At 37.2% G+C, this 12,895-nt stretch overlaps 1 protein-coding gene across 2 annotated transcripts; it reads left to right on the forward strand.

Annotated features, from left to right (window-relative positions):
* Positions 1–106: 106 nt before the first annotated feature.
* On the forward strand, positions 107–9,838 carry LOC135238902 (uncharacterized). Of its 2 annotated transcripts, XM_064307059.1 has the most exons (6): positions 107–239; positions 5,490–5,640; positions 5,955–6,007; positions 6,800–6,897; positions 7,079–7,244; positions 7,472–9,838. In XM_064307059.1, exons 2-6 carry the CDS (start codon positions 5,529–5,531, stop codon positions 8,990–8,992), a joined length of 1,950 nt encoding a protein of 649 aa, XP_064163129.1. In that variant the 5' UTR covers positions 107–239; positions 5,490–5,528; the 3' UTR covers positions 8,993–9,838. The 2 variants fall into 2 exon arrangements, with proteins under 2 accessions (XP_064163129.1, XP_064163131.1); XM_064307061.1 differs by lacking the exon at positions 107–239 and having other exon boundaries at positions 5,053–5,640.
* Positions 9,839–12,895: the final 3,057 nt, after the last annotated feature.

Consider the following 12,895-nt stretch of genomic DNA (forward strand, 5'->3'; position numbering starts at 1 on the left):
CAGAATATTGGCTTCTGTCCCACAAACAGGAACAACCAGTCAGGTTCAAATAGATGCCTGGATAGAACACAGGATACACCCAACAGTTGGCTGTCTATGATGTCACTCAAGTGTGAAGAACAGGTGCATGCACCTGGAGACAGACACAAGAGCGGTCCTGGAATCAGTTGCTGAGAGGGCTAGTTTTGGAGGCTCTGAAAACAACCCTGACCTCTGATTGGATTTAAACTGATTCCCAAGTAAGTAGAATATATACGGAAATAATTACACTTGGACAACATTACTGCAAAGTCGGGTATTTTAATTAAATTGAGCTGTCTGTGATTTCAGCACCAATGAATCTAATGTAAGGAGTGTATGAATTGCATGAAAATGGCTAAAATGAGTAATTCTGGTGGTTTTGATGGTTAATTCCAAATTGTAGAGTTAGTTCTTGAGTGGTGATAAAAAAGAAACAAACAACCAAACAAGCTCTACTCTGAAGTCACATGACTGGCATAATACGTATATAATAATGTAGCATAATTTAGTCATTTTTCTTACAGCCAACAGTTATGACAAAATTATCATCTGAGAGACTAGAACATTTTTGTTCACTTTAACAGTGAGGAGTACAAGTGCAGCTTCAGTGGAAGATCAGAGCAGGGTTTAATGATGTGCATTTTACACATATGTTTGCTGCCCTGAGAATTTCCATCTCATGTTTTATTTGGAAAGGTAGCGCTTTGTAGCATAACTTATTAAATACATACTATTATATTTCATATCTCTCAAAAGGCTAGTGTAGACTAAAGCAGATTTTCAAGTCGTGCACACATGCAGTAATTGTGCTTGTCCAATGCTACCAATAAATTGAGTTTAAATATATATTTTTTTCTGTGTTTAAAGTTGAATCACCTGAGCTGTTTGAAAAGTACATCACATATGATATATGAATTGTGATGTACATATGAAATATTGGATGGCAAAATGAAGTAGTTACACATTCATATTTTATTAAATTGTATATAATATTGTTATATTCATCTAATCTCTACAACTCATCTTTCCATCATATAATTGCGATGTGATCACAAAGATCACCATGAGGATGTATACAAAAACATAACATAGGATAAGATATATAACTCAAACTCTGTATCTGTTGTAAAATATTTCTTCAGACTTGTTGAACTTCATTGCAGGTTACAGGTATTTGTATTTCCTAATGAATAATAGTTATTATATTTTAGCATAATTCATGACTAAACTGAATAAGGATGCCATTATTATAAATTCTGAAACCTTAATGTAAAGTATTTCTTTAACATTCTTCCAAGTGCAATTTTATTTTGTTTCTCCAAAACACAGAATTAATTTCACAATTCCCTTAACACCTTAGATCTACAGTTAAATGCAAAACTTATTTTCAAGCTTTGTGAGTTCAGCAATCACTAAAGTTGTTCAAAAAAAGTGTTCAAGCTCTAAATTGACAGGAACATAACTTTACAGCAGAAATAAAGACAGATATTTATTGAATTTTAGCCATTTATTACCTTCAGACATCAGAAAAAACTCAACTTAAAGACACAATGAAATATTGACATAAACCACAATTTTGCTGAATAATAATAACAACACTTACTAAAGATGAAGAGAGAACTAATTGGTTGTTGACATGATTGAATTAGCTGATCTGTTTTGAGAAGTTCAACATATTCTTCATTCAGAACATTTGTAATGACTTTTATATATCTTATGATGACTGATACAAAATACAAATGATTGCAGTCATTGCAAATATATACTTTAGAATCAATTGCTCATTGTCATTTTCACACTTGCCATTTAATGTAGAATTAAGCTCACATTTTTTCACATTTATACATGTGCTATGGCAATATTTTGTTCATCTGCAGCCAGAATAACCTTAATTACAAAGTTGAAAAAAGCTAATAACAACTGTAACTACAAAGATTAATTCTTTGTAGTAATCTGTTATCAATGATTTACTCCCCAGTGAGCCCAACCGTCGTATATCTAGCATACCTTGTATTGGCATACCTCATACAGTATTACTGTTTCTACCTGAGAAAAGTTTACATACTTTTTAGATGTAATATAAGTGCTTTAGTTAACATGTTGCACTGGAAATATTTTTTAAAAATATTATTTTATTTTTATGTCCTCTACACAGAACATGTTTCAGCAGAGTAGAATATATGAGATTATGAGAATAAGAAGAGACTCATGTCCCCTACAGGGGACAAAATACATTTCTGGGTATAATGACATATTAATGACAGTTAACGAAGTAATCAGTTTATTTAGGAACAAAATCAACTAAAATGGATCAATAAAAATTTGAAGTGATCAAAATCTTGGCCATTTCAGTGATGAAGACGCAATTGAAAATTAAATTATTTAAGGTAATACGTAATTGTAATTGAAATTCATCATGTGAGACAAAATCATGTTTTAGTGAATTTCATGCTAATTTATAGTGGTGAGAAGTGATTTTTGTCAAAAGCAATTTGTGAAAAGCAATGCAGTTTGGCTACGTGACCTTGATGCATCTGGAATTTATTAGTACCTTTCCGGGGAATGATTTGGAATGCACAAGAATAGCAACTATATTATGCATGATTTGCCACTCCAGTCATACAGGAAGTGTATACAGTAGCAACTCATAATATAATAACTGCACATAATGGATAATCTGCCTATAATATAACAAAATGTTGATTGCATGAGGTAATAACTTTTTTCATGTGATGTATTATCTTATTACATTACGTGCAACAAGAAATTCAGCCTCATAGTCCAGGACTGGGATTGACCACCAATGCTTTACATCTAGCTATTATGTTACACGCTCAACTCTTTTTGTTACAATTATAGATGCAGATTATTAACAACATAATAATATTTTTATTACTGTTTTATTGCAAGGTCAATCATAAAAAGTCTGTGGACACTGCAGATAAAAATTCTAACATCATTGTCTGCATACAGCCATAACTACGCACTGTAGCATTGTTGTCATAAGGGTTAGAGATGGTTTGTATGTTAAAAGCAGTTTTGATTTTGAGTGGTCTGACAGAACTTGGAGTATAACAATAGAGCTATAGGCATTTAACAATCAAAGAGGTCATTTATAATAAAGTGATGAAGAGCATTATGTTCTGCCAGATTACATACAGTTGTTTTGATCATATCAATAATTGTAATGTTACTGTAAATCCATATGTATTTATTTTAGCAAATCCAGTAACCTTACAGCAGTAATATTTACCCTTGTCCTTTGAATGCAGTAGGGAAGCTGGTTTTCATTTGCACCTTATATCAGCAACCAATTCAGACCTAAGAAACCAGGTGAGGTGATTTAAATATGTAATCAATGGATTATTTTATCTATTAAGTGCTAAGATTAAATAATGACAGCCTGCACCAGCAGCAACTCCCAGAAGGCCAAGAGTGAAGACCAATTAGAGAAAATGCATTTTCTTTTTTTCAAGTTAGCTTGAACATTCAATTGAATGCCACAGAATTTGTCAGCCTGAGGCTGAGGTGAGACTCAAAACCTGCAAGAAAAAAAAGTTAAACATTAGTGGTGCTAGGAGGGCAAGAGTTTGTGATTATTTAGAAATCTATTAAGAATTCTGGATCTGAAATGGAAGCACCTCAATATGAGCTATGAGCTGTGGTACACAGTAAATGCATAAACAATAAGCATATAAGAAAATGCATGTGCACATACAGTACTGGCACAAATTATGAAAACTACAGTTTGATGATTAACGCAATCTTTTGCAACGGTTTCTCTTTTTGGCATAAAAAATGTAATATGTACATATAAACATGAAATATAAACGAAGAAATGGTAACACTTTACAATAAGGTCAAATGAATTGGCATTAAATAATGTAGGTGTTAACATGAATAAATTATGTACACTTTAATACACATTAATTAAACATGAAATCAAATTAGTAGTTAACAAATACATTGACTAATGTTTTAGTTACATGATTAATTATACATTATCAAAACATAGGATAAACCTATTACTTAACCATTAACAAATACATTAACTGTTTTTTTTTAAAAATCCCAATATGAACTGGCAATAACTAATGTAGATATTAAAATGAATTAATGATGCACAAATACATTAACAAAGTTGTATAGATGAACTTTTCAGTAGTTAGTAGTTCATAACTACATTAGTTATTGCCAATTCATATTACCTTATTGTAAAATTATACCAAAATAATTAGCATTTCTGTTAGAAGTAATAATCATTAATCACCTTACTATATGTATTAATTCATATCTGCCAAATTGAGCAGTTATTGTTGGACATTCTATAATCAGCTTGAGCATGTATTTTCGCGTCCAATATTTTTCTACATAAAATTATAATATTTGTGCAAAGAAAACCTTTTTTTTTGGCCTGTATACTTTCTTTCAAATTACTGATGATCATTGTCATTATCGCTCATGGTCAAGAAGACAACTGTTTCAAACACATTTTTACAGATGGAAATGACTCTGAAAAACAGAGAGCAGAAGAAGAAAGGACACAGATGAAAGTTAGCATACATATAGCTCGCATACCGTTTTAGACCATATTTGTTAAAATACAAGGGTCTGCAGCCCTGACTCTAGAGAACCACAGGGTCTGCAGTGGGATTTTTTTTTTTCTATCCTAAAACCAGCAAATAATTGAAGTTACGGTTAACAGGTTAACCAAATGCTTTAATTGATCAAATAAGTGCAGAGCATCAACAAATACCAGCAGACCCTGGACCAAGAGCAGGACTGCAGACTGCTGGAATAGGGCCCTATCATTCCTATAATTAAACTTAGAATTGTGACTGCATACAACTGCAAATGGTTCTTTTCTGATATCATTTCATTACATTCTGATTCAGTGATATCATGAAAAAATAACTTAATAAACAACTAGATAAGATCAAAAGAAGCTCCTGCATTGGAGACAAAAGAACAGTGTGTCCTACAGTCATAGCAAGAATGTTGTGCTTTAGAAAGATCTCTTGGAATCTCAGATTTCAACCTAAAAAGAATGGATGCATATGTGTTGATGTCTCCAAGGATCTCAATGGAGCCATTGTGCTTTCTTTGGTTCGTTTCACCTAGGCACACTGGCCACCTCATATGGGGGTGCATTAATTTGCTCTGAGTCATCAGCAGCTCACACAGGGAACAGGTTGGATCCGCAACGGCAATGGATCTATCACTCATAATGGCCCCAGGGACACAAACTCAAATATGGCCTGATTTAGGAAACACTAGTGCTGGCACAAGGTCAACAGCAATGATATGGGAAAGTGTTTATTCAGAGGTGTTGGCATATCTGACATATCATGCGTTGCATTCAGTATTATTCAGGCCAGCTCACGCTTGCAAGCATTCAATTAATTAGAGCCTGTTTGCTAGAGTGTTAGAGCTTTTGACATGGTTATGTGTGCTTGTGTATCTGCTAGAGTGCCCTGTCGCAGGAGAGAACACAGGAGTGGGCAACAATGAAGCCAGAGGAGGAGATGACTGAGGAGACCTTCCTCAAGGAACTCTATGCCTATATGAAGAATCGAGACACTCCCATTGAAAGAATACCTCACCTCGGATTCAAGCAGAGTGAGTGGCATGTGTATGCTTTCATTCATATACTGTATGTCACATTTAAACACCCAAACATCCATGTGTCTATTTCATATGTAGAAGTTCTCTCCGTTCAAATTCTGTGAAAAAATAACACATTTAAACAAGAATACCAAATACACAGTTAAATGTTCTTCAGTTCACACACACACACACATACAATACCTCATAATTTTCCCATATTACAATGTCATTCCAAATGATTACTGTAAATCATTACTGCTTACAGAATGCTTTTTTTGGTGATACCTTGCTGATAATGCATTTGTCTGTTCTTGATTTCCTTACAGTTGATCTCTTTGTGATGTTCAAGACTGTACAGAGCTTGGGAGGATACAACCAGGTACAGTTGAAAGCCTGTGTGTGTGTGTGTGGCTGATTTTATTCAGTTAAACTCACATGCATTTTCTGCATTATAATTACCTAATTGTTTTGGCTTGACTGAATCTCAGCATGATGCTCTTGTTTTATTTGTTAAATCTATCATTAAATATAGAATCTGCTTTAAATTGAATTTACATATACAACATTTACAGTAAAAATGTCATATGATCATACACCGGGAAATGATCTTTAGTTAAATATATCTCTTGGCAATGAATTCTAAAGAATGCTTCCTCATTCATGGTAACAGTGAAAAATTAGAGACAGAAGTTGGAGACATACAAACCCGCAGTTATGTTTGGTCAAATGCCAGGTAAACTGTTAAAAAGCACAATTACCCAATTTAAGAGGGTGGTATGAGCAAGGTGACAGTAAGTTATATCTCCCTGATTAATATTGTTATCAATTATGAAAGGGTAGACTAGTTCTAAGAGTGGAAATGGCAGATTCTAAACTTGAATGGACAGTTGATCCCATTGCAGAATGCAGTACGTTTAAAGTTAAAATCACTAACTTGTTTTACCTTTAACTATCCCAAAGGTTTTTCAACTTCCTTTTAGGTCAGGTAGTATTGGTTTTAACATAACAATCGCCTATATAGATTACACTCAGTACGATTCAGAAGCATAAAACAGCATTTCACCGTCAGTGTGGGACATGCATACTGAGCAGTGTAGTATGGTATATGTGACTGACGCACTTTTTTGAACCATTTGCACTCACGTCTTGCATGTGGCTCTCCTTTTCTCAGGTTACAGCCCACCAGTTATGGAAGCAGGTGTACAACAAGCTGGGGGGGAACCCTCGCAGCACCAGTGCAGCCACTTGCACACGTCGTCACTATGAGAAGTATGTTGCATGCATTGACAGCACCTTCACTCACTAGCCCGTTTCATTCCTATACAAAGTGTGCGTTTGTCTGTATGAGTGAGCGAAATGCGCATACATTTGTGTGTGCACCCGTGTGTGTGTATGTGTGTGTGTGTACATGTGCATCACTTTATGCTCACTGCGCCCTGTGTTTCTCTAGGCTGATCCTGCCATATGAGTGCTACTTGAGGGGAGAAGGCAATAAGGACTTAACCCTTCCCCGCCAGCAGAAACGATTGCGTCCCAGCTATCCTCATGGCGAGGAGGAGGGCCTCCGAGGCGGAAAACGCAGCACAGCTTATGGACATGTGCACACTCTACACCAGGTACCGTCGCTCCCCCAACACCCAATTCTTTAGCCTATGGACAGTGTATTTAGTGTTTAGAGTCAGGCGGTACCTGATAATCAGTAAATTATACTGCCATTTTGTTGATTCTGCTTGAATATCTTGTTTTCTGACAGACATGGATTGTCATGGATATATCATTTGAATAATTTATCACATCCACTTTCTCTCACTATCTGTCTGCGCCTTTCTTTCTAACCATCCAGAATTCCCATGCCTTCTTAGAAGACAGAGCCAGGGTCATTCCAATGCCTGTGCACCTGCAACATTATTTCCAGTCCAGCGGTGCAGCACTGCCACCTTACCTCCCAGCCTCCCCTACCAGGTCAACACCCCTGCCCCATCCTGACTCCAGGGCCTTCTACATGCCACCACCCCTGGAAGTGAGCGAAAGGCCAAGGCAGCACCTGGTTGTACTGCGCACGTTAGCAAATGAGTACATGTCCTCCTCGGGTTGGGCTGAGCCCTTAAATCTGAGCTGCAAAGAGGGGGGCATCAGCAAAGTCAGCCAGCAGCCTTCCTCCTTTACCCCAACCAGCAGCAACAAGACTCCTAAATTTCTCAACAAGGTGGTCCCCCTTTATCAGGCCTGCAGTGTAGCCAAAGAAGAGGGACCAGAGGTGTTGGATCCCGAAGTGGCCACTGCAAAGCCCAGTCCTGCTGGTCCAAGTATCTGTCCCTTCCCAGCTATGAGAGATGTCATTGATCTCGCTTCCTCTGCAGTCTCACACAATTCCTCTCCAGAGACAGATCCCACCATTAAGACAGAGGCTTTTAGCACCTCACCACTGTGGCATCGTGGTCCGGCTACTCCAGATGTGCGGACTACCAAGATCCCAGAAACAGATCTCCCGTCTAAACAAGAAGGGGAATCTCCCAAGCCTAGCCAAAGTCCCCTCAATCTAAGCTGCTCTATGATGAATTCATCCAGTGAGTCTTCAGGTAGGATGGAGATCCAGATCCCACTGGCCCTGCTGCAGGACTGGTTTAAGGGTACCATCGTGTCAGGTCTCCGTAACAGATTCAGTGCTGTGGCCTTGGAGTCCCGTGAGAGTCACATGAAGGGAGGAGAGGGAAGGTTACCGATGCAAGTGAATTCAGAGGCAGCACTTGTGAGGGACAAACCCTCAGATCTGAGCTTCCATAAACACCAAAGGAACAATGATAGCAGCTTCAAGGGGGAAGACAGAAACTTCAATGGCTCCATCACCAAGCAGAGGCACACCACAAATGGAGATCACTATGCCAGCATCAGCCGGCACCATCATCCACTCTCACCTGGCATCACAGCCAGGGAGTGGGAGGCCAACACAGAATGTAGACGGGGCTTTGAACCATACCACCAAAACATGTTTTCAAAGGGTCCTACTGGCAGCAATCCCTACCACTTTTACCTCCAGAACAAAGATTATGTAGCACAGAAGACATCCCCCATGGGGCTGATGGAAGCTCAGGACCTGGTGGTGGGAAGAAACAACAGTCAGGTCCAGTCAGCCTCTCTAAAATCACCACTGGGTACCCATGAGCAAGAACAGCGAAGCACAGGCCATTTGTCCCCGACTAACAGGTGTGCAACCTCACCAGCCCTGCTTGGGCCACATGAGAAAGCCCAATCAATGAGCAGACCCGCCAACGTCTACATGGTAAACTCTACCTCATCATCCCTGCAGGCTCTCACCCAGGAAGAGTACCTTAAACTGAGGCAACTCATCTCCAGTTCCCTGTGACGACTGGTCAGAGCACTGCTGGTGCCAAATAACTGTCATGCCAGTAAAGAAAGCACAGCACCCACCAGCAGAACCTCCCATGCTGAAACACATTCCAATAAAGGACACAGCTGTTCAAATGGCTCATGTGAATGGCCTTACAACTGATGGAAGAACTGTTACAGCTCTAAAATATTTCAGATGTTTACATCTTATTTTTCTATTTTTCTACTGCCCATTGGTGAAGAAATGACACCTGTGTTGCATGTACCACACCTAAGTTGTAAATAAGGGCTCTTCCATGAAGGGTTATTTCATTGTCGTTCTGTTCATTTTGGATTTCAGCTTTGTTTGTGGTAGATAGTAGATTGGTCCTATTAAAATGAAGGTGTTTTCTTTATCTTGACTCTGAATTCTTTGATTGCAATGGAAATGTAAAATACATGTATGTCAAAGAGGTTACAGAGAACGACACAGGAAGATGAACAACCTTCACAACCATGTTTATGTCCTCTAACTGAACATTCACCATCACTCCAGGGGTTTCACCAAGAAGCCAAGTAGCTATTTTTGTACACACTGTACTTTGTGTCTATAGAGTACTTCCTTTTTTAAATTGTCATATTGTTATGTACTTTGAAAACTGTATATTTTAATTTTCTGTAAAACAGTCTTTAAAGGAACTATGAACTTGTATTTGCTTTGTAATATCTATATTTGTATTATCTTGTTTACTTTATATATTACATTTTGAAGGGATAAAAGGAGCCATAGCATAACCAAAAATGTATTTTTGTACATATTTGTGAAAGTGTTGAATTGGGAAGCTGTAACTCAGTACACAATAAAAGTAAAAACTCACATATTCATAGTGGTTCTGCATTTATTTGATTATCACAGTCAAATGAATTAGTAATTATTTGCATATATTTGATGGAAACAACAGTCATGTAATTATCATGGATAATTACTAATATAGGAGTAAAGAAAATCCAGTTAAACAATATTTTCATTTGACTGCATATCAAATGAGGAATTATAAATGGGGGTGAAAACTTTCTGAAGGCAGTGGATTTTCTTGATTATTTAGACAAGTTTTTTTTTTTTTTTTATAAAGAAAAGCCAACCATAGGTACAAACAACCTCTTCTGTCACCAGAATGCAGATCTGGAATCCCAAACACCATACATCTCTTCATTTTCAAAAGAACATGTCCTATTATGAAATCTATGTACACTGACTTACATAGATTTCAGAATAGGACCATAGGTCAGCTAGTTTTGGTTTTCGCTTTAATATCAGCAACCAATTCAAACCCAAGAAACCAGGTGAGTAGAATTAACGATGTAACTGAATGCTTGAATTGGTAAATTAAGTACCAAACATCAAAAAACAGCAGATCCTGCAGCTCACCAGGACCAGAAATGAAGATCCCTGCAATTAGGTGTATTTTTAACATTGTTCCTGAAGTCCCACCCTGTATGCCTCAGATAATCAAACCTGGCCCTCAAATGCAAATCCAGCCCTGTTTTTTTTTTCTCCCAGGTAAATAACCGAACAATTTGTGCCTCTGATTGGCCAGACTGTCTTCACATCTGACTTTCAGGTAAAGGGAGGGTGGAAAACCAACAGTTCTCAGCCCTCAAGGAACATAATTTGAGTAACAGGGCTGTATGCAGGTTCTTGTTCCAACTGACCAAATCAACTGATTGGACATTACTGAGTTATTAATTTAGAATGAATCATGATTCACTATGAATTGCCATTTGTGGAAGACGTGCTACAAGCTCTATTAGAATGAAAATTAGGATAGCCAGAAAATCTAGCACAGTGGTTCTCAAACACGGTCCTGGGGACCCCTGTGTATGCTGGTTTTCTTCTCAACCACAACCACAATCCAATAATCCTTAATTATAATTAGTTTATGTTTAGAGGGATTATTTAACCTCTTACGCCACATTATGCCAGAAATACTAATGCATGCCATGACAAATATAAGTGCCACAGTAACATTATACTATATGATAAAAGATTACATAAGAGGTCAAATTTTTAACTGATCAAATTAAAGACTGAACTTAATCGATATGCTCCTAATTGGTGAAAATGCGACACCTGACTACTAAAATGCCGATAAGATAATGAAGCTTTAAAAGACAACACAAATGATAATCAGCTAATCCAAAAGTACATCATGTTCATACATTTCAGTAAAAAAATTATGAAAGAACTAAAACGCACGTATCCTTACTGGGCGGTAACAAAAACAAGCATACACAGATTTGATCTAGGAGCCACAGATCTAGAAGCAGAGAACAAGGCTATGGAAATTCTTAGAGCAGAAGTGTATGCATGAGCTTTTTTAAATACAAGACATGGAATGCAACACGTAACAGATTGTTTTTAAACTAAAATGGGACTATGTGAGACTCTAAACTGGATATTCTTGATAAGCAGTGTACATGAACATTCTTTATCACTTGGTTGGTAAGATAGGCTAAAGTGTTACTCACTTCCAGCTAAAATACATGATTTTTAACAAATTACTATGACTTGTTGCTGGTATATTTTTTGCATCATTTATCACAAGATGAAAGATAAATCATGAGTCATAGGTTATGTTTGTATGCTGTACTTGAGGGTGCCAAATACATTTTCTGCTTCCTTGTTCCTGTAGAGATGATTCCTGTCATATTACCTATCTGACCTAAGATCAATGCAAAACTAGCCCCAGGAAATGTTTGAAAGTGATTTATTGGTTTTTGCAAGTAAGTATTACATATACACTGAAGTTATGCACTTAAAACCTTATGGCTACAACCGAACTGGTGTCTGTCAGTTGTATTCTAGAAATCATATATCCTTTTGTCTGCTGTCCTCTTCTCAAGCCACATTCCTCCAGTGTTGTGTCCCTCCTTCTCCGATAGCATCTCTGCTAGTATAGTTGTATATTATAGGGATGTAGTCCTTTTAAAATTAAATCATATTTCAAGCATTAACTATCATTCCATACATATATGTCCAAATACTTTCACTTCTTTTATTATAAAATTTAAAAATGGTGGAAAATTAATTGACTATCAAGACGACTAGTCCCATTCCTCATAACATTTAAACTAAGGTTGTTTACCCTTTCTTCATTCTGCCTCAAAAACATGCTCCTACAGGTACTGAAATAAGCTGAGCATGAATCATTATGTGTAAATGCTGTACTATACTGTACATGACTAACAAATAAGCCCCCATCTACCACTTTGGAATAGTACAAAAAATTACTTTAGGTATTTTTAATTTGTCAGAATATAAGAACAGCAGAGAACTGCCCTTCATTTTACAGACTTTTACACGTTTTGCAAGCCAAAGTATGGACTACAGTGCCAAGCTCTAAATACAGCTATTCATTTCTATGTTCCAAATATTTCTAAATACATTTTCTGGATGATAAATGCACGTTATGAATTCTGAAACTGTTGCAATTTCAACATTATAATATATGTTCTTGCCCTGTAGGGCGAGTTTCTCACAGCTTCAGGTCCCTAATATTGCAGATACTTCCTTTGGACATTTGAACTGAGGAATTGGAGGAATTACCAGTTCCACTGGTTAGCAATACAGTACTAGGAGTCTGTGTCAACTGTCTCCTTCCCTTGGTCTCAAAATTAGCATTACCCTGTCAGTTACATTTGGATAGTTTAGAATATTACACCAAGGCCAAAAAATATCTGGACACCTCTTAGTCTAGGGCTGTTTTTTGTGATTTGCACCAGACCACTTAGTGCCAGTGAAGGCAAATCATAATGCTACAGTATACAATCACATTATAGATGATTCTGTGCTTCCCCAACAGTTTGGGAAAGGCTCTTTCCTGTTTCAGCATGACAATGCCCTCGGGCACACAGCAAGGTCCATATAGAAATGATTTTG

Source organism: Anguilla rostrata, chromosome 14 (genome assembly GCF_018555375.3).
Source record: "Anguilla rostrata isolate EN2019 chromosome 14, ASM1855537v3, whole genome shotgun sequence".
Classification (NCBI taxonomy): Eukaryota; Metazoa; Chordata; class Actinopteri; order Anguilliformes; family Anguillidae; genus Anguilla; species Anguilla rostrata.

Excerpts from the sequence above, each read along its gene's own strand:
- LOC135238902 (XM_064307059.1), top strand. The coding sequence starts at position 5,529 with ATGAAGCCAGAGGAGGAGATGACTGAGGAGACCTTCCTCAAGGAACTC. Across the intron at positions 6,008-6,799 it reads GCTTGGGAGGATACAACCAG|GTTACAGCCCACCAGTTATG; the intron begins GTACAGTTGAAA and ends TCCTTTTCTCAG. Across the intron at positions 6,898-7,078 it reads ACACGTCGTCACTATGAGAA|GCTGATCCTGCCATATGAGT; the intron begins GTATGTTGCATG and ends GTGTTTCTCTAG.